At 43.1% G+C, this 27,057-nt stretch overlaps 1 protein-coding gene across 3 annotated transcripts; it reads right to left on the bottom strand.

The window, feature by feature from the left end:
• Window positions 1-10,022: 10,022 nt before the first annotated feature.
• On the bottom strand, window positions 10,023-25,708 carry LOC306803824 (serine/arginine-rich splicing factor 5-like). 3 transcript variants are annotated; one of them, XM_079309686.1, is made up of 8 exons: window positions 25,576-25,708; window positions 23,307-23,445; window positions 19,771-19,841; window positions 18,939-19,025; window positions 17,392-17,464; window positions 13,560-13,633; window positions 12,510-12,620; window positions 10,023-11,492 (listed from the first exon to the last, which is right to left on the bottom strand). In XM_079309686.1, the coding sequence occupies exons 2-8, from the start codon at window positions 23,430-23,432 to the stop codon at window positions 11,201-11,203; spliced, it is 834 nt and encodes a 277-aa protein (XP_079165812.1). In that variant the 5' UTR covers window positions 23,433-23,445; window positions 25,576-25,708; the 3' UTR covers window positions 10,023-11,200. The 3 variants fall into 3 exon arrangements, with proteins under 3 accessions (XP_079165812.1, XP_079165814.1, XP_079165813.1); XM_079309688.1 differs by lacking the exon at window positions 25,576-25,708 and adding an exon at window positions 25,029-25,337; XM_079309687.1 differs by lacking the exon at window positions 25,576-25,708 and adding an exon at window positions 24,480-25,020.
• Window positions 25,709-27,057: the final 1,349 nt, after the last annotated feature.

The following is a 27,057-nucleotide window of genomic DNA, read 5'->3' as shown; positions in this document are numbered from 1 at the left end:
GAGGGTGCAGCTACTGTTCCCTATTTTTGGTGGCACATCACCAGCTTCCTTGCCTTGTGCCTCAAGAGGAACCTCTGTGTTTATGCATGATAGGCTCCCAGTCTACACCTTTTAAAGCACCCCAGCATCACAGGAGAGACAGCTGGTGGGATGTGGGAGGGCTGTTCCACCTCACCAGGAGCAGTCATAGCTACCCTGTGACTCAAAATGAAAAAACACGTCCCCAAAAATGTATTCAGTTTAGGCTGAGCCTACATGCCCTATGATAATCCCAGTCACAGAGCAGAGAGACATGACAGGGAAATAAAGGAAAGCTAGCAAATTATCCCAAGTTATATTTCCAATAGGTGGAAATATAGGTGGAGATAATGTAGGTATAACCTTCAATGTGAATTTCCAAGTGTTGATAGATATTTATATGGAAAATGAGGGTTCATTCTTAGTTTCAAGCCCAAACTCACTGTTCATACCACCTCTTCCATACACAGGCTTACTCTCCAAACAGCAGGAAAGATCCTGATCCATGTAGAAATTATGTCATTACCAGCAACACAAGTACTCCAGGCGCAAACCTCTTGGCTTTGCAAACTCAAACACATTTGCTGAGGACAGCACAGGTGTAGAGTGATGCAAGTGCAAAACTCTCCAAAAGCATTCTTCTGTCCTTAGGGCTATGAAACAAGAGCAGAGTTTTCCCATTGAACTCTTTTGTTGCAGAGGCACATTAACAAGAGTACCCAGTCTTTAGTAGGGCTGGGATTGGAACCTGCTTCCTCTCATCTCCAGTCTCCCAGACTGGGGGAAAGATTGCTTCCAGGTGCCTGGCCTTATTCTAGTCCTGGCAACATAAGGCCGTTTTCTGGTCCATTCTCTGTCTATTCCAAAGGGGTCTTATTTTGCATTTTTTTATTACACCCAAACCATTTTATTGAGCTATTCTGGTTTTGCTGTGCTAAAATCACCTACCTGGCAGAGCAGTTCAGTGCACATACCTCTCAGCTGGGTCTTACCATAAGAGATCATACCAGGATGCTCCAGCCAAGGTTACAGCTACCTGCCATGTAGTCAAAGCATCCTCCTTTACGACCACTGTCCTGGGAAGACTGGCTCAGAGTTGAGAGACAGCTGATCCCAATGTCTTATCCAGGTCCACTGCTGATCAGGCCCACATTAAATCTACTGGCAAGGTTAAACAAAACTGCATGCAAAAGGGAACAGTTATGGATGAATAAAAGTTAAGGGAATAATAACCTGCTTTTCTTGGGCCTGGTCCAGTATTCACTAAAGGGATTTCCATGAGCATTAGTAGGATTCAAATCAGACCATAAGTTTCTTGCCAATTTTCTTTTGCTTTATTAAAGTAGAAGAAAACCCTGAACGACCAAGCTGAAAAACTATCTTAAAAGCTGTTTCCCCTTTTTCTTATATATTTGTTCTCCTTTACACTTCTTGGCACTGGGCAAAGTACATCCACTCTGACAAGCCCATGAGCTGAGAACTTCCTGTAACATGAGAAACACATTCCTGAGCCCCCTAGATCTGTTGGCCCTGCAGAGCAACTACCTCAGCCCTGCTCCATTTCCAGGTCCGTCACTTGTACCAAGCACTGGCAAAAGAGAATTACACACCGAGGACATACTTCCTATCTTATTATCACCTTCCCAAGCTATCAATTAAAAAATGTCACATTTCTGTACCCTGTGGATGTCATCTGCCTTGTCTGCATACTTTTTTATTGCAGGGTTTTGACACACTTCCCATGGATCATCTGAGGAGTTGTGCTGCAGGTATCAAGGCACTTCAAAATGCTCTCATAGTGTCTAATTGGAATTCAAAAGGGCATTGCCCCTGCTGCCTTTTGATGTCAGTGAAGGTTGGGCAACTATACCCCAGTCCTCATCTCTAGGTACTGCACACCTTTCAAGTCTGGATAACAGTCTCACTCACCTCTTAAAATACAGCATGTAGCTCTCAGGGTGTTGTGAGGATGCAAGAAGTGATGATTATGCGTTTTCAGGAAGTACAGAAATGGAGTACTTCCAAGTAAGTTAACTAAGCAACTTTTAATTAGAAATAAAATTTATTAATATTTTCTGCTAGTAGCCAGCTTTGTAGGTTCCCATGATTTCCACTGCCCACATCTCTAATATGGAAATATTTATGACCCTTCTTCTTCAAAAGGTTGGGTTTTATCTCATCTGAATTAGAGAGAGCATGAAGATGTCAATGTTAGTGATGTTAACTCTCCCTTTTGTCCCCATGCTTCAAAAAGAATAAAAGCATTCAAACCTTAAAATAGAATCACAGAGAATTGCAGCAGCTGTGAACCATTAAATGCCTGGCTGTAGATTTTTATTGAAACAATTAAAGCAAATTACTGTACAGGTAGCTTTGGCAAAGTGGGCTTTAGACTCTTGTTAGGTTCACAGCCCTATATCCCCAGAGGTCAGTACAATGTGCCGAGGAGATTTTGGCTCTTCCCCCAAGAGAGCTGCCAGTGCATCAGGCAGAGCACAAAAAAAGCATGTGCAAGCATGAGGCCTAATGGAGCTGCTCTTGCTCTGATATCCAGAGAGAAAAAAGCCAAAAGAGTTTGTCTGAATGCAGTCTTGACTGCCTGTAGGTTTGGGTCTCAAGTACAGAGTGTGAGGCCTGTCTTTATGCCCCATTTTTGCAAGAAGGCGTTTCTGTCTCTCAGCATGCTGGGGGCAAGCAATAGGGCTGCCATCTAGAGGCCAAAGTGACCTTCCAGCACATTCCCTTGGACAGCAGTGCCCTTGCTGTCACCTGCTCTCCTCACTACCCACCTGTAAAGGATTCCCCATTTCTAAATACAATTGCCACACTACAAAGCATTTCTCCATCCACATCTCTCATTCAAGGAGTGCATATACTGCCTTAATCAATCCAGCTTAAGAATAGTCTATGCAGATAAATGATGCATCTGCCGTGGGCATGAAAGACAGTATGAAATATGAGATACAAAGCAGAATCTTGCAGAAATATTTGAGAGGCTCTGAGGAGCTCTAAGTTACTGGGAATGGTGTTAAATGTGTGGCATTAAAAGATTATTCAGGAAGACTCAAGCATGGGATAGGGTTTGTGTTACCTACTAGGTACATCAAGCCCTATAGCCAGAGTAAGCATGATTTTCATCTGCTCATCCCATTGATACTCTTCACTATTGCCAGGCTCTGGAAATGCCCCAGAACTGTATCTCAGAAGGGGTTTTTCTCCCATGCCTACAGTGATCTCATTCCTCTCTGACAATAAGGTGGGGGGCCAGATTTGCTATGACCAGGAACATGCTCTGGGTGCCTAGGCCTGGACACCGTCCTTCCCAACCTGTTCCTAAACTGAGCACTGCAAGTCAAACTCACCTGAACCCTGGCAACTGGAGCAAGCCTGTAACATGTTTTGGTGGTTACAGCCTGTTCAGAAAAGTCGTATCTTAACTGTTGCTTCTTTACCTTGGCTGCTCCTCTATTTTGCTGCCTCATCTTCTCTCTCGTCTGGCTTAGGAATGGCCTCTCCCACATGTATTTCCCTACAGCAGGCGTAGGAGTCACTGAGTACTGACAAATGTTCAAGGGAAACAGGCAGAGGAGTCTCATGGCAGCCTGCTGCTCTCCAGAGTGCCCCATGCTAATCTGAGGTGTGTTAAACCCTGCCACCTCCACACACCTTGAGCACATGAGGAGGTTGAAGTGGAGAAGGAAGGTGAGGGTTGCAGGGCAATGACACCCTGGTCTTGTTGATGAAGAAGTTCAACCAAAGGCCCTCACAAAGCACTTCAGTTTTGCTTGCAAACTGCCTGCCCTGCACCCTCCACATTGCAAAATCCCCGACTGATGTGACTAAGAGTCACGTTCCGCAGCCTCAGCATCAGTTTCTACCTCTCACAGTCCTGAAATGGAGACAGGGATGTGTGATTTGCTTTCTCTTCTCCTTACCTAAGACTCTCTGACCATGGGTGATTTGTGTCCAAGGGGCTGGAGGGACCTTTCGGTCAATACTGTTGTGTGAGTGGCTAAATAACAATAGATCTGAACCTCGTCAGTGCTGCTTACATAAAGGAAAGAGGAAGCAACCACTGACTCCAGCAAGCTCTAGCAAAGTTCTGCAAGAAGCTGCTAAAAATAGGGCTACCCCTACATTTCCATCCTGCCTTTGACACAGTCACAGCTTTCACATCCCATTGGCCTTGCCATTTCCTTGTGGCGGGCTTGCCTCACGCCCCAGCGTCACCGACAGCCCTTCCTGCCTGCGGACAGCCTCAGGAGCTTTGAAGTGCAGGCAGCTCCTTCCCACCCTGCTGCAAGCAAACACTTCCCCTGCCCTCTTTACCTGTCCCTCAAAGGAGAAGTGGGGCAAGCCCCAGTGACAATCTCACCATAAAAGGATGCTAAAAGTCCCAGAGGTACTGAAGACCAGAAAAGCTTTCCACAGTGGAGGGTTTTCTCAGTAAATGAAATGGTGGAAAGTGTTTGTTTGAATACCCTGGGTTAATATTCCCAAACACTACCTTTTGACTGTGGTACTTATTCTTGGAGGACTTGGAGCTGAAAATGACCTGAACCTGCTTCTTGGAATAAAAAGGAAAACAAGTGAACCCAGGGCAGAGAGGATGGGATGTGAAGAGGAGTTCTGCATGATCTGAGGCTCAGGTGCTCCCATCCCTGGAGCCAGGGAGGTGGTTGTTAGCCAGCCAATGATGCTGTGTGCATGCTAGATGATGGCACATGGAAGATGGAGGCGCATTGGCAATGCACTGTAGGAAAAGCAAGAGTGTTGCCAGTTCTCCTGGTGCTGTTCCTGAGAATTTAACTCAGAGTGGATGGCATCACTGTTAAGCTGAGGAGAAAGCAACAAAGTCTGTGAAGCCAGATGAAATGGAGACTGTTGAAAATTACCTGTGTTGTTTGCCCAGGGGTTTCCAGATCCTGGGGGACTAATGCCCATGGGAATGTGGGGCAAGAAAGATCCTTAACATTTCTGTTTTCCCTGCTTTTCAATCCGGCAGGTACCAGAAAGGGCAAGGCAGCACATGCTGGACTCCTGAGAGACAAGTGGGATCAGGGAAATCCCAGGCCAGAGCTCTGCCTTCCTCTCTGGACCACAGGATGATTAAGCATCTAACCACCTTGTTGCCATGCTGCTGGAGCAGGGGTCCAGAAAGTCTGGGAGCTGATTCACTCTTCCATGAGTTTGGAGTCTAGCTGTTTTGGCCTCAAGCTCTCAAGCAAAAGGATCGGGTCTTGAAACTTCATAGACCCTGATTCTGCTTTCAGGTATCAAGGGTGAACCAAGAAAACCAGCCGAGTCCCCTTGAAGTAAAAAGACTTGATGCTGAAGAAGACCTGAACTCCCTCTCCGGGGCAGTGGATGTTGTCATGGGGTAGCCTTTGTGGAGCCCTGGCTTTGGAAGAGGACTGGAACGTGGAGAAGCTGCCTTGAGGATTGACTTGGTAAGGGCCAGAGGTCTCGGGTGAGCCCAGGGAAAGAGCCACAGCCAGCCTGCAGGACAGCCTACAGGAGCAGCAGCCCTGTTGGAGGCATTGGGTGGTAAACATAGCAGAAAACCATTCTGCTCAGAAGTCACACCTGGACAACAAGAAATTTTCTCCACAACAAGCCAGAAGTTATTTCCTGAAGCCTCTTTGTCACCAGACTCCTTTGGAGGAGTGGCAATATTGAGTGTGTAGCTCAAACAGGCCATGGCAGAAGGGTGCAGCCCCAGTTCTGTGGCTACACGTGAAGGGGGAGGAGGAGGATGGGGGTGGCTGCTTCCTCAGCAGACAGTTGTGTTTCTCTGTTTAGTGCAGAACAGACGCATTTGTTAACTCTCGCTACTTCTAAGCCTTTGTAACCACTCTCCTCTCACTATTAGCCTGTGTAGGTTTCCTGCGTGCTGCAGTTTAATACCTGGATCTTAATTCTGCCTCTCCATCTCCCTCCCTCACCCTGCCAGAGCTCAGAGGTGGGCAGCTCGGGCCCTCGGTGAAGCTCTCGGCCTGTGTCCCTCAGAAGGTGTTTGGGGATGGGGGAGCGACCTGGGACCCCCACTGGGCTGGAGAAACAGGGCCACAGCCCTTCACAGCAAAGAGGGAAGAGACTTCCAGGGCTCGAGGAAGTGCCAGGGAGTCCAAATGATGGGACTCAGACTATCTGCACACACAGACGTGGCTTCCAGCAAACAGGTCCTTCAGGAGACCTGCACATGGCTCACCTCCCTGGCTGATTTTTGAGCCCCCCCCTCCCCGCGCCGCTCCTCCACCTTTTCCTTCGGCTCCCCGGCAGGCGAACGTGCTGAAAACCGCACTGGGGGGCGAGAGCAGGGCTCCGTGTGCGTGTGTTTGTGTGTGTCGGGGGGTTTCGCAAAGGAAAAGCTCGGGGTCACCCGCGCGATGTTGAGGCGATTCCGAGTTTCCCCAGGAGCGGTTTCCGTGAGGCGGTGCCACAGCGCCCCCTGGCGGGCCGGAGCCGCGCGGGGCTCGCTCGTTTCCCGGGATCCGCCCCGTGGGAAGCGGGGATGGCGCTGCCCGCTGGGATGGCGCTGCTGACGCGCCGGGCGAGCCCCGCTGTCACCTCAACAGCTCCGTCACGGGGAAGAAGCGCGTGGGCAGCCCTATTGCCCGGCCCCAGCCAGCTCTGGCTGCTGCGTCACAGCACAACTCCACCATCAGCACACGCACACGGTGTCGGCACACTCCTCTTCCACACTGCTATTGCTGGTGTTCAGGACAGAGATGCTTCTAGGAGGTAGGCAGACCTCACACACGTTTGTGAGGTCTTAGCAGAGTTGAGTAAATTCACTCACAGGTTTTGAGGTGTTGGCAGTGAGATCCTGGGTCTCAAAATATACCGAGGGTCATCGATTCTCACTGGGAAGTACAGCATAGTGCAGTAATTTTGGTGCTCACAGATAAGAGAGACAAGCTACTGGACACTAAAGGAAACTCAAGAGTTTGTACAATAAGCAGATGTAGATTTTAGACCATCCAAGTGCCAGGACTGGGGAAAGATAAAGTAAATCGAAATAAATGGGGGGTGAGTGTGGGCAGAAATCTTGCAGCAGGCATTTTGGGCAAACCTGGAAGACCAGCCTACATGATCGGTAATGGTTCCTTCACAGTGCTAGAAACGGGCTGTGACAACTGGAATGAAAAGAACAGGGAAACTTTTAAAACTTGGGGGTGAGCACATCACTTTGCAGCTGAGGCATTCACAGGAACTGGCAGTGATGCAAGGAACATGGCAATAGCTGTATGTGCAAGAGACAGCAGAGCTGCTTGCCTACACTTTTTGTTAAACAGCCAGCATGACCCAAAGCTTTACTGGAAAAAATGCATAGAAGGGACAAAGCCAAGTGCAACCAATACCAACACTAGATGTGGTGTTTAACACCAGCTCTGGTAAATTCAATTTTGACCAGACAGGATGTGCTGTCTAGAGAGGTCAGATACTGATTGTCTGACAGTCAGTACCAGCAGGAGAGACTGCCCATGGCTTAAGCACATGCTCTGGAGAGAGCTGTCTGTTAGCTGGAATGCTGCTGGCCTGGGCTCCTGATAGCCTGAGGCACTTGGAAAATCCCAACCAGGAGTCACAGTGGGGCCTGCATCCATAGTCTCATTCATCGAGTTTAAGGACTAATGCCTTCAGCTGTAGATGTGAATGAAAGAATTCACCCAGTTTCATTTCTTTGACTGTGTATATTTCCCTAACCTCTCCTTGTCATCACTGTGCCAGCATATGCTGCACCACTGCTACTCTATCCCCTGACTGGCTCAAATTTTGACAGTTTAGGGTACCTGTTTTCAAGGCTCTAGACTGAGAGCTTTTTCAGATTTTAACTTCAGCTATACTAATGGGTTCTCACTTCCTTTGAAAAGTGTCCTGCGGCATCCTACCTCTATTAACCACAAAATAATATCCATGAGACTCTGATCAAGGACAAATTAGTTGCCTTAGAACACCAGAGTGCTGGCTGTTAGGTAAAATAAATCCAGAGTGTGTGTAGGACCCTGCTGAACCTGATCTCAGGGTCTCCAGTGATGTATCACACCTATGTACACACAAGAGAAAAATTCTAGGTCTGAACTGAAACATCTGCTCCGGATCTTTCCAGATCCACACAAAACAAGAGATCTCTACTCTAGAGTGGAAAAGGAGAGAATGGCAAAGACCACATTCATCCCTGGTTACAATCACACTACACATAAGTACCATTCATTACCGGTGAAACTCTGTCTTATTTTAAGTCCTTTGTTAATCTCGAAAAAAACAAGTTTTGCCATACATTCTCCCCACCCTCATCACTCCCTCGTGGTCTTAGGCCCAGCAAAACAATAGTAGTGAATGTCCTTTGAACATCTTGAGACTACTCAAAGTTCCCATTAGCTAGTATTTTACTACAGCATGTAATTTGGCCTTGTTCCTAACCAGTTTATTAACCCTTGCACTTTCCTATTGGTGCTAACTCTAAGCAAGGCTTGAATTATGTTTCTGCTGTATCCTCTCCTTTAAACTGGCATGCACGAAGCCCTCTGCCAGGTATAATGCTGGCTAATCAGCGTTATTGTCCTAGTAAATCACCCGGGGTTAAAGGCTAACAGCTCTGCAGCACTGTTTGCAAAGAGAGGAGGTGGAGGGGGAATGGATTGCAGGGCTGGTAAAATGGGAAACGTGCACTCAAGGTATTGGACGCACAAAGCATTTAGTCTTCAGCAAACAATGGCTATGGAGTGGGAATGAAGGAAACAGATGGGAAAGAAAATGTTTCCAACACCTCTGTAGGAAGCTAATTCCACTTAGGAACTGTACGACAGTTAGCTCTCAGATTGGGTGAGGCAGGAGCTGGCAGGGAAATTCCACCCGTGGCACTCACTGCCCTCGACCCTTTGCTGGAGCAAGGGCAGAGTGCTGCAGTACAGATCCTGGGGCACTGCTTCCTACTGGGAATCATGCTGCTCCTTCACCGCGATTTTCAGAGAAACGTTTTGTCCCTGAACGAGACGCACACCCTTCTCAGCCCGTTCGCAGCTCCATAAGGGGCAGCGGCACAAGGACAGCCAGTAGATGGCACAAGCCGGAGCCAAGCCTGCTCGGTGAGGAATCCTGGCCTTCCTGGTGAGAATATTCCTCCTCCTCACCCCCTTGTTTGGCAACCACAGGTGAGACGCGCAACACTCGCTTTCATTTTCTCACCAATAAAGCAGAGATGTGATGTGGCCAAGTACAATAAAGTTTATCTTCATTAAACCACTGGGATATCTTTGAATCACTAGCCATGTGTTAAACTGACAAAAACATAGTAATGAAGAAGTGCCTTAAACAACACAGAAAATACACTCTTGTTTTTGGGGGGTGCAGCCAATTGCTGAAATGCACTAAGTGCAGTGCTCAACTTCCAGGAGTGCCCCCTGCTGCACGCTGTAGGATAAGGCTTCCTTCGCCTAGGAGGAAAATGTCCTGCGATAAGAGAACGTGATAGCACATTCAGATCACATCATGCCAAACACACACAGGATGAAAGAAGAGTTTGGGTGGGAAGGGACTCTAAAAATCACCTAGTTACAAGCCCCTGCTTGTAACTTGGCTTTATAAAGGGTGTCAGTCTTGAAGCCTTATCTGTACACAGGTTGTGTAGGCAATGTAACAATCTCTCTAGTACAGTACTTCAAAAATGGAAAATGAATTTACCTATGGAAGATTCCAACACCTGTGGCCATTTGATTGTTGGTTCTTCTGCTGAACTGTCAGAGCAGAAGGCATCACACAGACTGTTTGCAAGGACTGCAGAAAGAATCCTTTTGCCATTTATTCAAACAGCCACTGCTGGCAGTGACAGTAAAATCCTATCCTGTCCTCCAGAGTTAGTCAGCATCTGGTCACATATCATAACTGATTTCTAGTTTACATTTTCTTGCTTCTATACAGGTATACCTACAAATAAATTTCTTTGTGATCATGTCAGATTGCTTGAACAACAGCAACAACAATTAAACAAAACGGCAAAATAAGCCAGAAAAAGGTTTGATTTTATTAGGAATGGTACATTTAAATACATGTAAGACTTTGGGATTAATTTACATATTTTTTCCAAAAACGTTTCCCTTCTTTGACAATACAGAAGTTAAAAAAAACCCATCTAATTCCAAATTTTAAGAACAACAATATTTGCAATGGAAATTTCTATTAATCAAAACAACTGTGCATTCCGGAGATTTTGACTACACTTTTCCTGGGATTTTTTTGCTGCTCTCATTACTAAAATAACCTTCCTTTCCATCACGACTATTGCTAGTCATACACATGTTATTCAGTATCACACTTTTGGGTATGAAAGCTATGTCACTTTTATAAACATCAAAAACATGGACATGCATATTGACATTTCTGTGCAGTTTTATGAAGTCACCTGTCAAATAAGGCCTATACATACAATACCACATACTAGTGAATTACTGTAAAATTATTATAATGGATTCCCAATAAACCTGACATCTGGATGGTATGTCTCATTTTAACAGAAAATTCCAGCTTCCATTACTGCTTAACATCGTATTAATTCATTATCCAAGTGAGCAATATTCAACTAACCAATGTGTATTCCTGAAAGTCTTTTGCAAATTAAGCATATTGTCAAGGTCATGTAAAGCTGGAACTTAAAACAGCCTGTTAAGCCAAGCAACGGGGAAAAAGGGGAACTCTAAACTAATTTTATCTGGTCCATTCATTCTCGCACAGAAAAGTAGCCACAGAACCTTAAAGGAATTAAATCTATACTTCCTGTTCTCGGACTTAATACCAAGGACAAAAGCTAACATAGTATTTTGGAAGTCAAAGGCCTTGGAGGTGGAGGGGAAAGAAGGGGCAAGAGAGGGAGAAAGCAGCGTATTGTCTCATCCCATTACCTCAGCATTATGTGTACATAATATATCTATGATAGAAATGTTTACTAATAGCAGGGAAAAAAATAAAAAAGACTTCCCACTCCAGACTTCACTGAAAGAAGAAAGCTGACAGCCAGCCCCTCCTCACAGAGATGGCCTATTTGATGACAGGCACTTTGGCAATGTAAGAGGAGGTCACCCTTTCATCATGTTAACTCTTCCCCTCCCAGTTCTCATATATAACTTGCCTCAAGTCTTCAAGAAACTTGAATCAAATTAATTAACACATGTCTCAGAGCAGGTTAACTACGGCTATGAGCAGAGCTCGACCTAGAACGAGATTTTCTTTTAGAAGAAGAGGGGGAGGGGGAAGAAGCTATCAAGCTGGAGCGGTGGCTTTTGTGGGAGTAACTCTTTTTAGGAGTACGACTGCGAGAACGAGAGCGGGACCGAGAGCGAGAGCGGGATCGAGAGCGAGAGCGGGACCTGGAGCGGGACCTGGACCTGGAGCGGGACCGGCTGTCCGACCTGGAAGATCCCGTAGACCTGGACCTGCTGCGAGATCTTGAGTAACTCCTTGATCGAGATCTGCTTCTAGAGAAACAAAACCAAAAGCTGTAGTCTCACCTCTTACTAAATTTAAAACAATCACATACAATTCTCAACTGCTTCGTATGCATAGCACCTCCATCTGAAAGTGCAATTCACAGCATCCAGTCATTTCACGGTGCTGCTGGATTTCTGCTATGCTCCATCATGACAGTATCTTCTTAGGTCAAGGCTATCAAGAACTGCTGGCCTTGACATTCTCTGCTAGCATGGCAAAATATGAAATGCCTAATTAAAAAAGACACCTCTCCCCAGCTCCTGCCAGGAGGAGAGAAACCAATTTTTAGGCAGGGGAGTCTGTATCAAAGAACTCTTTGTCTGCATACATCCTGCCTTGAAATATCATTTAATTTATCAAGAAAAACACAGAAATGAAACTTTATACCTGTGGTGTTTATTCTCTCTAGAAATGCCATGCAAATTAGTAAGAGTTTCTTTCAAGAGGCTAAGAAAGTCTCTAAAGGTGTGGATCACCAGCACACTTTAAGGCCTTAGAGTTTCAACACCTCCACTAGTAATGCATCCCTTTTTTTCATGGGAAGAAATGGATTTATTTTTAAGAGAGACAATGAAAGAGCTGCAGCCAACATGTTTTTTTAATGACTGAACAGCAGAACTGCTTAGGAACAATGCAAGCAAGCTGATTTCCTTTTATTCTTATGAACAAGTTGGCTTTCACTATTTGAGAAATATTTCACAGGACTGTGAAACAGCCCTCCTTTAAATGAAACATCTTTAATACCAAAATTCATGTTTCTAAGAAGTTCTTTCTTTATAATACCACACTTTATCTTTTAAAAAAATCTTTACTCTCATCCAGAAGTGTTCTGTTTACCCTGTTTCAGCAAGTTAGTTCTTATCTTAATCTGTTTACATTGCTAAAAAGTGGTTCTGTGCAGTGGTATTTAGCTTGGGGCCAAAAAAACTAGATAATCAAACTTTGACATCAATACTACCCAAATCCATGCCCTCAGCAGAATTTTATCATGTCAGGTGACATACCTATGCCTTCTGTGGTCTTCAGTCAGTTTAATCCTGCGTCCATTCAGCTCAGTGCCATCCAGTTTTTCCAGTGCACTCTTCATGTCACTGTAAGATGCAAACTCCACAACCCTGTATATCGTAACGAAATAAAGGAAAAGTGTCAGAGAAACAAAAGAAGTAAGGAAAGCAAGTTTGGCCCTTTTTAATCCATTGATTCACAGCTTTCTTTTTTATCTTCTGAAAGCTACTTTTTAACGTGGTTAATAGGAAAACACGACACCAACAGTCCTAGCCATCCATACCTCTTACATCTTCTTAAACAATACCAGAACTGCCATCTACAAGGAGATGGAGAAAATGCAGGAAGCTAAACAAACCTGCATCAGCTAAGGAAGTAACTTTCAGTCCCCCACTAAACTGCATTCCAAAGCTGTCCATGAAACAAAATAAGCATGCAGACCCTTCTACCCTATTTAAGAATTTTAACAGTGAATAGAAAAATCCAGTCTTTGTGGTATTTTAAATTTGAACACAAAAAAAGGTCTAAGTCTTTGGTTTGCAGTGGCCCTAGAGCAGCTTTGCCAGCACAGACCCACTATTCACACTTCCTTCTCTCCTGCTTTGTTGTGCAAGACTTTTGTAGTCTGCAGAACTGAGAACAGAGAGCGTGCACGTAGGTATTCCCCATGGAAGTAGATTATGCTCATTTCCCATGACTTTGCTGCTCCAGTGTAAAGCAGACACAGACAAGAGGTGTTTTGTGCCTCAGGACTCAGATCATAAATGATTACATAAGAATACGACATCAGGACTTAACACTTGAAAGGAATTCTCCCTTTTCTGCTTGCACACATTGTTTTCATGATAGAGAATAGAGACTTAGTTCAATACTAAACTTCTACTTACTGACAGTTTTGTGTTTTGGATTGTTTTGGTTCTTTAAGGGGAGAAATTTTAGCATCTAAGCCACACGACAGACTTATTACATTTACTCTGTATTACAGGAAAAATCATGTCCATCATAATTTCAGCTATCACAGCACACAAAAAGGCACAAAATGAACTTACCCTTCATTCCTGTTGTTTCTGTGTGCATCCACATAGGTGACCTCCCCTGCCTTTCTCATGACATCTTTCAAGTCCTACAGCAAGAGTTAACGTTTTAGTTTGAACAGGACACAAATCAGTCAGGTAGCAGAATGCTCCCCTAGAACTTTCTCTGCTAAAACTGCTTAATGCTTTTTAATTTCTATATATAAAAAGTATGCATCATTTAGAAAAAAGTTTCTGAAACAGCTTATGTAATAGCAGCTGCATATAGAAAGGATCCATCATTTTAGAGCTACAGTGAATAAAACACTGCTTTCAAAATAATCCTACATCCCAAAACCAGCCGTTAGGAAAACACAATGCAATACTTAAAAATACCAACACGTCCCCTGGAATCAGAACTAAAGGAGAAGTGCAGTAGTACTAAATGCAGATTTTCGTAACTAATGCCCCAGTTACATGATATTCCAATAAATGCAGACAAATTCAACCTTTATGCTCACCTCCCCCAGCTTCAAAGCAAAATTAAAAGCAAAAAGATGTCATTATAATGTAATAAAAACTTTACAAAGAAAATTTTGTTCTTAAGTTTCATTTGGGTATCCGTCACGCTAGTGTCACATCAACAGACATTCCTGTCTTAAACTTTAACAGAGGCTAAATCTGGACAAGTAAAATTACTGGCTTAGCAACAGGAGAAAGCACAAACAAATAATGCAAAAGGTCACTAAAAAGCTAAACATTTGTCTAAGTTAAGGCAGCACTTTTACCCGACAGTATCTGGTATTTTATAATCCCAGACTACTTACCGCAGCACACCACAAGTGGCAGGTGATATATGAGAAGGTACCTTAAGCAAAGAGTTGCTTGTCCAATACCTAGCTGGCCAAGAGGAACTCTCTTACATGAGAAAGGCAGTGATGGCTCATAGCAATATGCTTCACGGAGGTACCAGAGGCCCTGAAAGCACTGGACATACTCTCCAGTCTCCAGAAGTGGCTAAAGAACCCGAGGATGATCTGTGCTAGCCAATCGAGATCAAACCCAGGCAAACCAAGATCTAGACTGCCAAAAAACAGGAGTGTCATAGGAACCAAAAGGAAAATTCAGAACAGGCCAAACCCTAGAATTTCAGCCACTAGAAAACCCCCAAATCTTTGGTTCTTTTTCCTCCACACAAGAAAAAATGAAGGTTAACCAAATCAAGGTTGTTAGAAGAGGTTCAAAATGCACTTGGTTAGAAATACGCTTAAGGAACAAAAGACTACAGAACGAAAAGCCAAGAAAAAACTTTAGAACATTTGCCACAATATAAAAAAAGCTTAGTTTTATCTAGCATTTTAATTCCATAGTTTTATGTTAAAAACTGGCATATGCAAAGTAGCAGATATTTTCCTTGTTTCACAGGTCTTAATATAAAGAAACCCTAACAGAAAATGAAAATTGGTCCCTATTAATGCCATTATAAACAATACTTCAAATTACCTCAATTTAGAGATGATGGACAAAATTTTGGTTCTGCTCAAGTCAATGAGAATTTAACCAGACCAGGACTGGTAAGTCAAAAGGAAGTTAGAAAATGTTAATCTACATAATTATTTCCCAAATCAGTAACTTTAGACTTTAAGATTGAAGCTCCCACGGTCTTGCCACACTACATTCTGAATCCTAAGAAACATTAACATGAAATATCATTTGTAACTGCAATGTCAACATGATTAAGATGACAACACTATTGCTCAGAAGAGAGGAAGTGTGCATGTGTTATAAAAGCTCAGCTTTCTGTTATTAGGGGAACGTTTTAAAGTTACCTGGTATTACCTAACCAGTGGACTAATCAAATTTTATCTAGAATTTACTGTTCTGGGTTACCTTAAATAGCCCAAGAAAACCCTGTAAGGTGTGGGACAACCGTAAATAGCAAAAACACGTATTAAACCATACATCTTGATGTAACACAGACCTACTTTTCTCAACTGCTTGAAAACTTGATACTGGAAAACTAATGAGGGTGGTTGGAAAGCTCTGAACATGCAGAAATATATGTTTGCTAAAAAAAAAGGAGTGTTCTAACAGTTTGTCTGCTAGAGATGGGATTATCTATTAACAATATAGTCAACAATCTGAGGAAACTGATCCGAATACAAACTTTTCTGGCTTTTTCTATGTTTAAATGTCCCAACACAATAACTTTTAATGGAGAGAGATCTTCTCAAAGTATGGGGATCTCGATACACCAAAGACTAAATTCTATGTGTAAATTTAAAACCAAGGTTTCTGAGTGTGCTCCCTAGCAGGGATTAGAAGAATAATGGCACTAGTGTTAATGGATTAGCTATTTTAATGCATTCTAAGCAGCATAGTTAGAAGTTAAAACACTTCAGTTAGTACCAAAGCAGTACAACTTCAAAAGTAAATGCAGCTTGTATATGATTGTTACCTTCAAATGATGTCTATTTAGCCAGGTATCAAAAAGTCTCTTATGCTAACTTTTATATTTAAGAGACATTAAATATTTAATTAGAATACTAGAAGATTCACCAGTATGAAATCTGGATTGGGTGGGCTTCAGATTAAAATGTAAGTACACATAAAGCCATTATAAATATTCACAAGTAAAAGAAAGTTACAAAAATGTTAATTGTTTTTCAAGTTACGCATTTAACACTGAAGAGCATTACAGGATTTACTTTCCTTAACACTCCATTATACCTTACTTCTCTGGTCCTTACTGCTGTTTCCAAGTGACAATCTCTTCATATATGTAACTGCATAGCATATCCATAAAACACTTAGATTAAATCCAGTTGATCATCCCATCAACTTAGCCGGGTTTTTTTAGTTATTCAATAATTAACACAATTGTACTGTTACGAACCCTTTGAACCTGCCATGCAGAAGATAAACAAACTGAGTTCAACGGTTTATCTTCATGGATTGCACCCAACTCTTATGAAACACATCTGCAGAGCTCCAGGCAAGCCAAGAAGCCTCCTTGTGGGGAAGTAGCTCCAAGACCGAGGCTTTGAACATTCAACATGTTCAACTCCATCTTTCAGGACATTGATTAAAGTCTCTTTAGTCAAAGAATATAAAGGTTAATGAACAAGACTAAACTACACTATTCACTCACCTTTTGTAAATAGCATCTGTTGCTATGTCCTTACAAAGTGAACTTTCTATACACTGTATACTACACAGAACACAACTAAAAGAAATTGATTACGTGGCTAGTCTGTTAAAAACCAGCTAAATATTAGCAAAACATTAGCGAGAGGTGAAAAAACAACAACAAAAAAAGGAAGGTGGTAAGAAAGCTTCACGTGACAAGTACTGGAAGTTTGGGTTTTCAAAAGAAAAATCCACAATAAGCATACTCGACACAGTAGCTCTCTTAAAATTCTCTGTATTAATGATGTATTACCAGAATTCTCAATTGTGAATTGTGTCACAAATATAGTTTGCAAAACACAAGAGAAGGCTATAAATTTCAATCAAAATAGAGGCATGCACTTCTAGGTGTAACAACACGAAAGGATGACACAGTTTGAATGAATGCAATGTTTTAATATTTTAGAAACAATCTACAGTCTTCCAAAGTTTTATCAGGGGGCAAACAGAAGTAAGAATCAGTTCCCAACTACAAAATCTAGTTATAGAACATCTGCACTGCTTTGCAACAAAAGAATTCTCTAAGTGCTTGAATGCTAAGTTTTAGCAGTCCCTGAAGCTTCTTTTTTTTTTCGTTCACATTAAATATTTATGATGGCTTTATTAAGAAATTAGGCTGAAAGCAGTCTACTTACGGACTAGTAAAAGTAAGGTGTAAAAAGAGAAGATGCTAACTCACCTGCCAGCTGATACGGGATGAAAGGTTTTCAACAATGATCCTGTGTTCAGTACGAACAGGAGGCCCATACCGGCTGGAAGAATTGAAAGAAAAAAAAAAAAAAAAAAAAAAGAAAAAAATTCTTCAGTGTAAGGAATTTAAAACTTAAGAAATCTGATGTTTTTCACAGTTTGCTTAAAGATTTAAGTAATTTCCTTATTGCTGGACTGCAGATTTGATTCTTCTTAGTCGTAAGTATATTTAAGACCCTACTGGAAGAGTGTCCCAATTTTTTTCAGAACATCCAGATCTTCCAAGTATTTAAACAAGAGGACCCAGAGTTACAAAACTGACAGGATGAGTCTCTCATTTTTCCATTATTGCAAACCACAGTCTCTTCCTGTCTAGCACTAGCAATCTGACATCATGAACATGACTGCATTGTCATATGCCCATGACTTTCAATCACGCAAACTTGCTTTGAAAGACTTTTTTGACTTTGAAAGTCCACTTTTAAGCAGGACCTTGGATCAATTATTCCACACCAAGGTTACTGCCACTAAAATAAAAAAATCTAATTAGTATGCTTGCATATGCAAACTAGATGTTCCAGACCTTGGTTGGTAACTGGCAGCAATTGACTTTGCAACAAATATGAAGGTTTATGTCCCTTGTATCTTCGTCTTTCTTCCAAACTCCACTCTGCATAGGCCATAGCTATCAATGTTTCTACAGAGTAAATTCTTCCACAAGTATTTCCTTCACATAAGTAGATATAAAGTACGAAGACATAATGTGTACTTGTGTGGCAGAATATATGGAAATCTGCAGAACTTTCACTGCAAGTTGACACAAGGTTCACCACTGGCTCTAATCACTGAAAGTGAACAACTCTACAAATATTGCATCTCCTCCAGAGGTAGTCCAGAGATGACCTGTGTTCCTGGTTTTCACATTCCATCGCTGGACAGAAACTCTCCTGCTTGGTCAGCAAACTTAGTAAACTGGTATTTACTAACACGTGCAGCAGTGTTTATCTTGTGCCCCAGCACTGCTTCTTTTCTAGGCTATGCTGATATAGGCATTTTGATAAACCATACAACTGGAAATGTAAAAACTTGGTTAGATAGTAAATACCTTCAATTATCGCTACTTATCACGTATTATCTATTTATCATGTAAGCTCAGTTTGATGACAAAAGCCACAATAGAGAACTTCTGCATTTTTTTTAAATTAGTGTTAAAATCAGCCAAAACAACTGCAATACTCCTTCCCATCATTTACATGACAGTAGGCAGCAAGACCAGAGTAGTGCCTACAATGTGGCAAAGGCACATTTCTTAATAGGTTTGTGAACCACTCCAGGACAGTTACACTGCTTTAAAATGCCCATTCTCCTCAGCCTGAGAAGGCAAATAATACTAATGAACCTGCAAGATTTGAGAACATAAAACTTCTTTTGTGAAGCTATACAAGGAAACTGAGCTGGATGCCTAAACCACAAAAAGAAAACTCCAGTTCTTTCATTACTGGAAAGGGAAAAGGATAGAGAGCCCAGACCACTTACCTAGATCCACTCTGCGACTGGTAATAGCTGAACCGTTGTGAGAATCTTCCCCTTCCTCTTCGGGCTCGAGCATGTTCAATTGTGACCCTTAGGACAGCAACAAAACAAAACAAGCACATAAAAAATTAAAACAACAAACTTAAAGTATTTGACATTGAATCAAATCTTTCACTACTGGAAGCAAATGTGCACAAACAAGAATTATCTTGCCCTTGCAAGCAAAGATTTATAACACAACCACTGGCATTTCTTAAAGAGCCAGACCAGCGTTTTTTCTCATTCGCCTCCCTCAGATTTTCATTAAAATTGTCATGAGCCTGCCCTTCAGACTGGAACACCTGAATTTGCTCAACCAGAGCCCAGGAGTAATCACAGAGAGAAAAGAGTACTAAAGTAATTAACAGCAACCTACTGACCTAAAACAAAGCTTCTATAACTACAATAAAAATCACTGCAACCTACAATGACTATAGTCCACATTGCTGCAAAAGGAAGGGCAACAATCCAAATGATGACAGCCTACCATCAGCCTAAATAAGTTTAATTCACTCTTACTAATACACCTAATGACAAGATCCTGAATACCTTTGAAAGAGAACTAAGTGCAAGTAGAGGAAATGGTCAGCCCTGCTGCAAAACACTCCTCCTCAGTCCCAAACTAATCTCTCTGCCTTAAACAAGACTGGATCCCAATAAATGTCTTTAAAGTTATGGAAGGTTTATCACACCGCAGAACCACAGGAAACAGGTCAGCAGAGCACAAGACAGTGCATTGCATTTTGATGCAAAGCACTTTCTCTACTCTTAAGGGAAATTATGGTATCACACTTACCTTTCATCACACAGCTCTTTACCATTCAGTTCATAAATTGCATCATCAGCATCCCGATGGTCTTCAAATTCCTAAAAAGAAAATAGGAATTAAAAAATATTTTCCCTCACACTATATGTAAATACTAATAAACATGCTTTCTTTATAAATTTTACATTTCTACAGCAAGTATCACCAAGAGCTTTATATAAGGAAGCTAATTCCTAGTACATTTATTACTGAAAAGCCAAGATGTTCCTATGCATGATAATTTCTTCTCCCTCCATCCCACATACTCCTTTTGCCTCTACAATTCTTTCAGTGCAATTGTTTGCAGGGTCTATATTAAAAAATTAATTCAATTACCTGGTTTGCTACAGAAGTATCTAAAATACTTTTGGGGAGAAGTGAGAGAAATTAATTTAAGCCGTACAATTTAAAACACAGCTCCATATACAAGAAAATGGAATGTAACAGCATGAGCTGATCAAATGCAGGAGAGTTGTGCACTATTGAAACTCTCTTAAGATTAAATTCTTACTGAACCAGCAAAGAAAGAGTAAATCAGAAAAAAGCCCTCCTAATTTTTTTCTGAGTGAATTCATTTCACCAGCTGGGCAAAAAGGTGCCCACGTAAGGAGAGTATGAAACATAAGCCCTTCTTCAGCACTGGCCACCTGTGGGTCCAGATCAGCTATAACAAGCATAATTCCATTTACTGTTGCAATGGAATCTGTCACTTCACTTTTGGCAGAAATGCTGCTTTAGTCAGCCCAAGTAGCCTCTGCCCACTATCCAGCCCATTGGTTCTTGGCAAAGCTGCTTGTACAGCTCTGCAGGAAACTAGGTCAAGAAATCTACCCAGATGAAAACAGCACACTTTGCAGGAGGTGGGGTGAAAAAGTGTTATTTTTCAACCCGATCAGCTTCCCAGGTAGGTTCATTATATGTGGCTGGACAACTGCAGCAACACCATGAGCGGTAAGGAGACTAATGAAAGAAATAAAGCAGAGAGAACAAGCAGCTGGGTAGGGACTGCTGGCAGCAACAGTGCAAATGGAGAGGAAAAAATTGTGGAACTACAGCTTGCAAGGAATTAACAGCAGAGAAGAAGCTTCTCAAGTTGAAGAAAGTGCTTGCATAACTATAAACTGCTTTTCAGAAGCAATACTGGCTTAAGCAATCTTCTCCCTCCTGCACTGAAATTTGTTTCAGTACCAAGTGAAACATCACACATCCTTGCATGATGATGCAAAGATTATCTTAAGACACTTAATTTAGGTCCAGCACTTAAAAGTGCCAATAGTTGGCAACTACAAGTCCCGTTACGTCAGCTACTTTCTAACAAACTGAACATTTGCAAGTCTATCTAGCTTTATAGTCCGAAGTTTGAAAACATTATGCCCTGAAATCTACAACATTTGAGTAAATATAATTAGTTTGTAAGATTAATTTCAGTAACTTCAATCAAGACAACAAAACATGCTTTTAACACTATAACAATGTTCACTTGGTTTTGCAGTATGTTTTTATAAATACAGGTCTTAAATAACAGAAAATAAAGATTAACTGACACCACATGGCCAGAGAAGTGCCATGAAGGATAATGCCATTCCACGTTTATAAATTACATGGATGACAGGATCAAGTGCAGCCTCACCAATTTTGTGTCTGACACCAAAGTGGGAGGAGAAATAAATATACCAGAATGAAAAAACATCCCTCATAAAGACCTTGACAGGCTAAAAGATTAAGCAAACAAGAATCACAAGTCTTAACAAAAGATAAAACATGAAGTGCTGCATGTGGCGTAAGTCAATCCTAAGCAGTAGAATGTGCTGGGGGCTGAGTGGCTGGAGTGTAGCTCTGATGAAAAGGACACGGAAATCCTAGTGGAGAATCAGCTAAGCATGAGTCAGCAGCATGGCCTTGCTGCAATGAAAGCAAATCGCATCCTGGGCTGCATCTGTAGGAGTACAATCAGCAGACCAAGGGGTGCTATTATTCCACCCTACTTGGCATTCATTAGGCCACACCTGGAACACTGTGTCCAGTTTTGATCCCTCCAGCTCATAAAAGACATCGAAAAACTGGACTGAGACTGTTAACAGAGAGCCACCAAAACACATCAGAAGGCTGGATAACAAAGAAACATTGAGAGAGCTGTGTTTGTTCAGCAGGAAGAAAAGGCTGCTTCAAGGGAATCCAACCAAAGTCTTCCAAAACCTAGAACAGAGTTACACAAACAATGGAAGTGATTTCTGATATGAGCTCACAATGATGGGATGACAAGTATGGAAGGAAACTTGTTCAGCTGCAAAGAAAAAGAAATTATCCTGAGAACAATTGAATTTTTAACATAAATTTATATGACAATTATTCGAGCTTATTAGTGATCTTCGAAAAGAAAATGGTTCCACCTAGGGAACTTGAGAGGAGGGAGGATTGAGTGACTCGCTTCCAAAAGCTGAACAGAAGCTGTTCCTCAAGGAGTCAACAGCCCTGCCCAGCAACACTCAAGGAAAGGGGACTGAGAAATAGCAGCAAGTGGAAAGAGAGCTCTAAATAAACTCAGGCTCAAGTCTACATCAGCCATTTACCTCAGGACTTTCAAGAGACAGGCATTTACCTACTGGCAATCAACAAGAAGCAGCTCATAATGGAGGGGAACCAGGAACCACCATATGTCGGAGTTAAGGAGCAATATTCACATGAATCTAAAGTAGGCAAAGCCTGTCCTTTTGTTTTTTTCCAGTAACTTCACTCAAGGGACTGATCTTGGCAGAAAGAGTGGCATGTAAGCCTGCCTAGTGTGAGGGCAGGATCAGCCTTTCAAGTCTGAACTAAGTGCTGCACAACAGCTAATTCACAATGCTCATGAAGTAATAGTCAAAACAGACTGATCCTGAGCCCATCTGTGAACCTGTAAAGCTGCAAAATTTGGACATTTAGGAGCACAGAGCTCTAGAAAGCAGTAGGAGGCAACTGAAGATACAATGAACTGTCTATTTCATTTAACAGCCTGACAGACATATATGCCCTACAAACATGTACTGATGATGAGTTAGTTGAACTTTAGCTGCACAAGACTTCAAAGATGTGCTGCTTGGATCCACCAGCCAGCACTGATTACACCTGCTGTCTTAGCCAACTACTCTGCTTTTATGTCTGGCCATTATTTAAGAATTATGACCAAGCACACTACAAGGGGTGAAAGAGGAACTTAAATGGGTTTGTATAAACTTTTCTTCTGGGTCAAAATTTTGTACTGCCATAATAAGAGATTTATAGTCTTCAGAAATGAGGGGTAAATTTTAAATCCACAGAAGACTATGACCAAACTATGTATTTAATGTAGTTGAAATAATACCAAGATTTTGAAGAAAACATGGCCAAAATTATAATCCAAAATTATGAGAAGCACTTTGAAATGTGTATTAATATTTTCCATTTCTCACTGCAACTACTATTATCTTAAACATCTTCCTTTCCTTGGCATCATCCCAGCAAGGTTAGTACTTGCAAGCAAGAGCAAGGAAAACAAACCTGTTACTTACCACAAAGCCAAATCCATTTTTCAGATGGATTTCTCTTATGCGACCATATCCTTTGAAGAACTTCTCCACATCCCGTTCACGAGCACGTGAGCTCAAGTGTCCAACAAAGACACGGCAGCCACTCATCTTAAGGTTGATGCTAAAAAAGGAAACAGCACCGTTTATCAGATTAACAAACTTAAAATAGGGTGATTAAGATCACTTTTACATCTCAGAAATCTTGGTTAAATAGGATTTGATTTTACTGTCCTCCAGGTATACTCATTAAAAGCCTGATTCTCTACAGCCAGAAAAGTGACAAAATCCTGTCTTGCTGCCTTCTAGCAGAACCTTCAAACAACTTCCAGTTTTGTACTTTTTAGTCATGAAACTTAAAATCCCAAATCTGTAACTTCAAAGATTTTACTGGATTAGCAGCTGCTGAAAAAAAAAGCACAAAATTCTTATGCTAATCATTAGAATAACAACAAACGTAATTCTCAAAACTTTAGCTTTCACCTAGAAAAATGTCTGCAATAAAATTTTATTAGCACACAAAAGATAAATGGTAGTCATCGAATTATTTCTATTTCCAGTCATCATATATATAACTCATTTTAACATTAACAAGTCTATTTGGTTTTGAAGATGAATTTTGCATTATGAGATTTCAACAACGGCAAAAATAAAAAAGGCCATTTGGGGCATTCAAATTTTTAAAGGTATCAACTGATCCAGGATATATAATCTGAGATATTTTATGTAACATTTACATATTCTATGTAAATATTTTTGACCTTAAGGTGACACTTTTTCAGTTTTTTGTTGTTTAAATTTTTTTAAGATCTTGTAAATGGAAAATATTAATTATTTGGTTCACTTAATGGACTTGCTGTCATAGAAAAAAACAAAGAATTTGAGCCCTAAGGAATGGAAATATGACGTGATCTTGCACTACAATACTAGCCTCTAAAGCAGGCAGGGTAGAAAACATGTCTTGTTAGCTGTGAAAATAATTCCAGTCAGTCTGGATGCAGTATTTTGAATTAATCTGATTTACCTACTCTATTAATTTACACCCATTAGGTTTCTATGGAATGCTTTTTTCACTCAGACTTACCGTGCCATCAGAGAAGTGCCAGTTTTGGAAGCCCAGGTACCGGGCTTTTTATGGGGCGAGGGGTTAGCACTTACTTAGACTGGCCTGAGCCATCCCCGAACCTCGGCAGAGCCTACGCTGCCCTTTGTAGCCATTCTCTCCTTTGTGCTCACACGTGCATTTTGATGCCCACACGGAAATCCAGGTCAAGGGGCTGGTTCAGCTCCTTCGCGGAGTGCCCAGTCTTCCAACACACGGTTTCCCTGGCGCACCCTGACCACGCAAACGCCGGCCAGGCCAGCAGTGGGTATTAAGGGAAAGGCAGGCCCTTGTAGAGGAAGGACAGCCTTACGTAACTGCATGCTTTAAAACACGGCAAGAACAGCCACTTCGGCAACAGCGCTCATCTTGGGAACAACAGCGACTCGAAAAATTAAAATGACTACGTAACTGCTGTTCGCTATTTTTAGTTCTAGGAAAATAAAGTGGGGAGAAGAATCACAGAAGAAGACGAATACGGAGTGGGTGGGTGGAACTGAGCACCACTGAAACGGTCAAATATACTAAAGATGTACGAACAACCCATCCGCGCGTTATTTACGGGTAATCAGGGAGCACAATGGATGCGATATCTGTATTGACACCTGCGAGGCGCGGAGCTTCACTCGCTGCTCCTACCACAATCAAACACAGCTCGCTCGCTGACGACTCAGTAAATGCCCTCGGGAAGCGTGGACCCGCAGCAAGCGCCATCTGCTCCTCCCTCCTTTCGAGAAGCCAAGAGAATCCGGGGCTGCGCCAGGCCTGCGGCCTGCCCAAGGCGGCCGGGCCTCTTCACAGGCCCCGCCGCCATCACGGCGCCGGCCCACGCAGCGGCGCCGGCCCTTTCGGCTCTTCCAAGCTCTGCGCTCGCCTCCAATCCGCGACGGCTCCTCCCGGCCATCCCGCCGGCATTAGCCCTCCCCCATCGGGGCAGCGATGAATCGTGCCCCCCCCACCCTTTCCCCCCCCGCCGCGGCCTCGCCGAGCGCCCGGGCCTGCGGCGCCGCGCGGCGCCAGCGCGGCCTCCGCCCGCGGCTCCCCGGCCTCGGCCCCTTCCCGCCCCGCCGCCCGGTACCGCCGCCAGAACCCCGCCGGTGGCTCCCCGCGCCCGCCCCGGTCCCCTTCCGCCGCGGTGGGGCGGCCACGCACCGTCGCGGAGCGGCGAGTCTTGCGGGCCGTGAAGGAACCGCTCTGCGGCCGCGGCGACAATGGCTGCCAGCTGCTCCACCGACCGACCGCCGCGCGACCGCCGCGCCTGCGCACAGCCGCCCGCGCCGCCCCGCCCGCGGCGCGCCGCGCGGCACGACGGGAGATGTAGGCGCGGGGGCAATGGCGGGGAGCGAGGGCCCGTCCCGCCCCGACCCTCGGCCAGGGCAGGGACACCTCCCGCTCGCTGTTGAGAGCTGGCCAAGCACACTGCCAGGGAGCGGCTATCCACAGCTTCCCTGGCACCCTGTTCGTGACGAACTGCCTGCGAATTTTTGACTGCGACATGGCAAAACAGATGGGTAACAATGGTGCTTAGCCAGCGGAGGATAAAAGTCACACGTCCAGAGCATTCTGGAGTGTTACACTGCGGCCAGCCCCTCGCTACCATCTTCTCCTCTGCACACAGAATTACACTGCTCTGGGAAACGCCGCAGTTTGTTAATCGCTGACACCAGGGGGAAACCTTGGCTGGGGAAAAGCGTCTAGTGGCCTGTATGGCAGAAGCAGTTTTCCCATTAATAAACAGCACACGACTTTCCTGCTTTATCAGTGTCAGATAGGCTCACATTATGGACTTCTTACTATGTAATTAATGACAGCTTGCAGTATGACGACCAAGAAAAAATAACCTGTTTTGTCAATGTAGCAGAGCTTGTTAAAACTTCAGTATCCCAATGCTTAAAATATTACTAGAGTTTGGTTTGCCTTTTTTCCCCCTTGTCTGACAGCATCATGGCTGGATTTCACTTGGAGTAAGTATCTAAGTTGCATTTATGATACTATATGTTAGATTCAGGCATCATTCAAATTTATTGCCCTCTTTAGGAGGGAGATAATGTATACGTTAAACATCCATATAATAAGCAGAATATTTTAGGTTGGAAGTGATCCTTTGAGATCATCTGGTCTATTCCCCCAAGGTTGCCCAGAACCATGTCCAGCCAGTTTTTTAGCTCCACAACCTCTCTGGACAGCCTGACCTAGTGTTTGACCACCCTTAGGACGCCAAAAATTATTTTTTTGTGTTCAGATGAAGTGTCATTGGTTTCAGTTGTCAGTGGATGCTACTGAGAAGAGTCTGGCACCTTACTCTTCATTCCCTGCCTTTCAGGTATTGATACACATTCAGCCTTCTCCAGGCTGAACAATCCCATCTCTCTTGGCCTCTCCTTGTATGAGAGGTGCTCCAGTCTCACAGTCATCTTTGTGGTGATGTGCTGGATTTGCTTCAGTAAGTCCATGTCTCTCTTGTGGACATAACTCCAGATGAGGCCTCACCAGTGCTGTGTGGAGGAGCAGGATCACTTATTTTGACCCTCCAGTGCCTTGGCTGATGCAGCCCAGGATGGTGTTGATTTTTGCCACAAGGCAGCTGATATGAACTCTTACTTGGTAAGAAAATGAAGGTCTGTAACAACAGAA

The sequence above is a fragment of the Erithacus rubecula genome (genome assembly GCF_903797595.1).
Source record: "Erithacus rubecula genome assembly, chromosome: 6".
Taxonomy (NCBI): Eukaryota; Metazoa; Chordata; class Aves; order Passeriformes; family Muscicapidae; genus Erithacus; species Erithacus rubecula.
Note: the sequence above shows the minus strand (reverse complement) of the source record. Positions and strands in the feature narration are given on the sequence as shown.

Excerpts from the sequence above, each read along its gene's own strand:
- LOC306803824 (XM_079309686.1), bottom strand. The coding sequence starts at position 23,432 with ATGAGTGGCTGCCGTGTCTTTGTTGGACACTTGAGCTCACGTGCTCGT. Across the intron at positions 12,621-13,559 it reads AGAAACAACAGGAATGAAGG|GGTTGTGGAGTTTGCATCTT; the intron begins GTAAGTTCATTT and ends TACGATATACAG. Across the intron at positions 11,493-12,509 it reads GAAGACCACAGAAGGCATAG|AAGCAGATCTCGATCAAGGA; the intron begins GTATGTCACCTG and ends TTGTTTCTCTAG.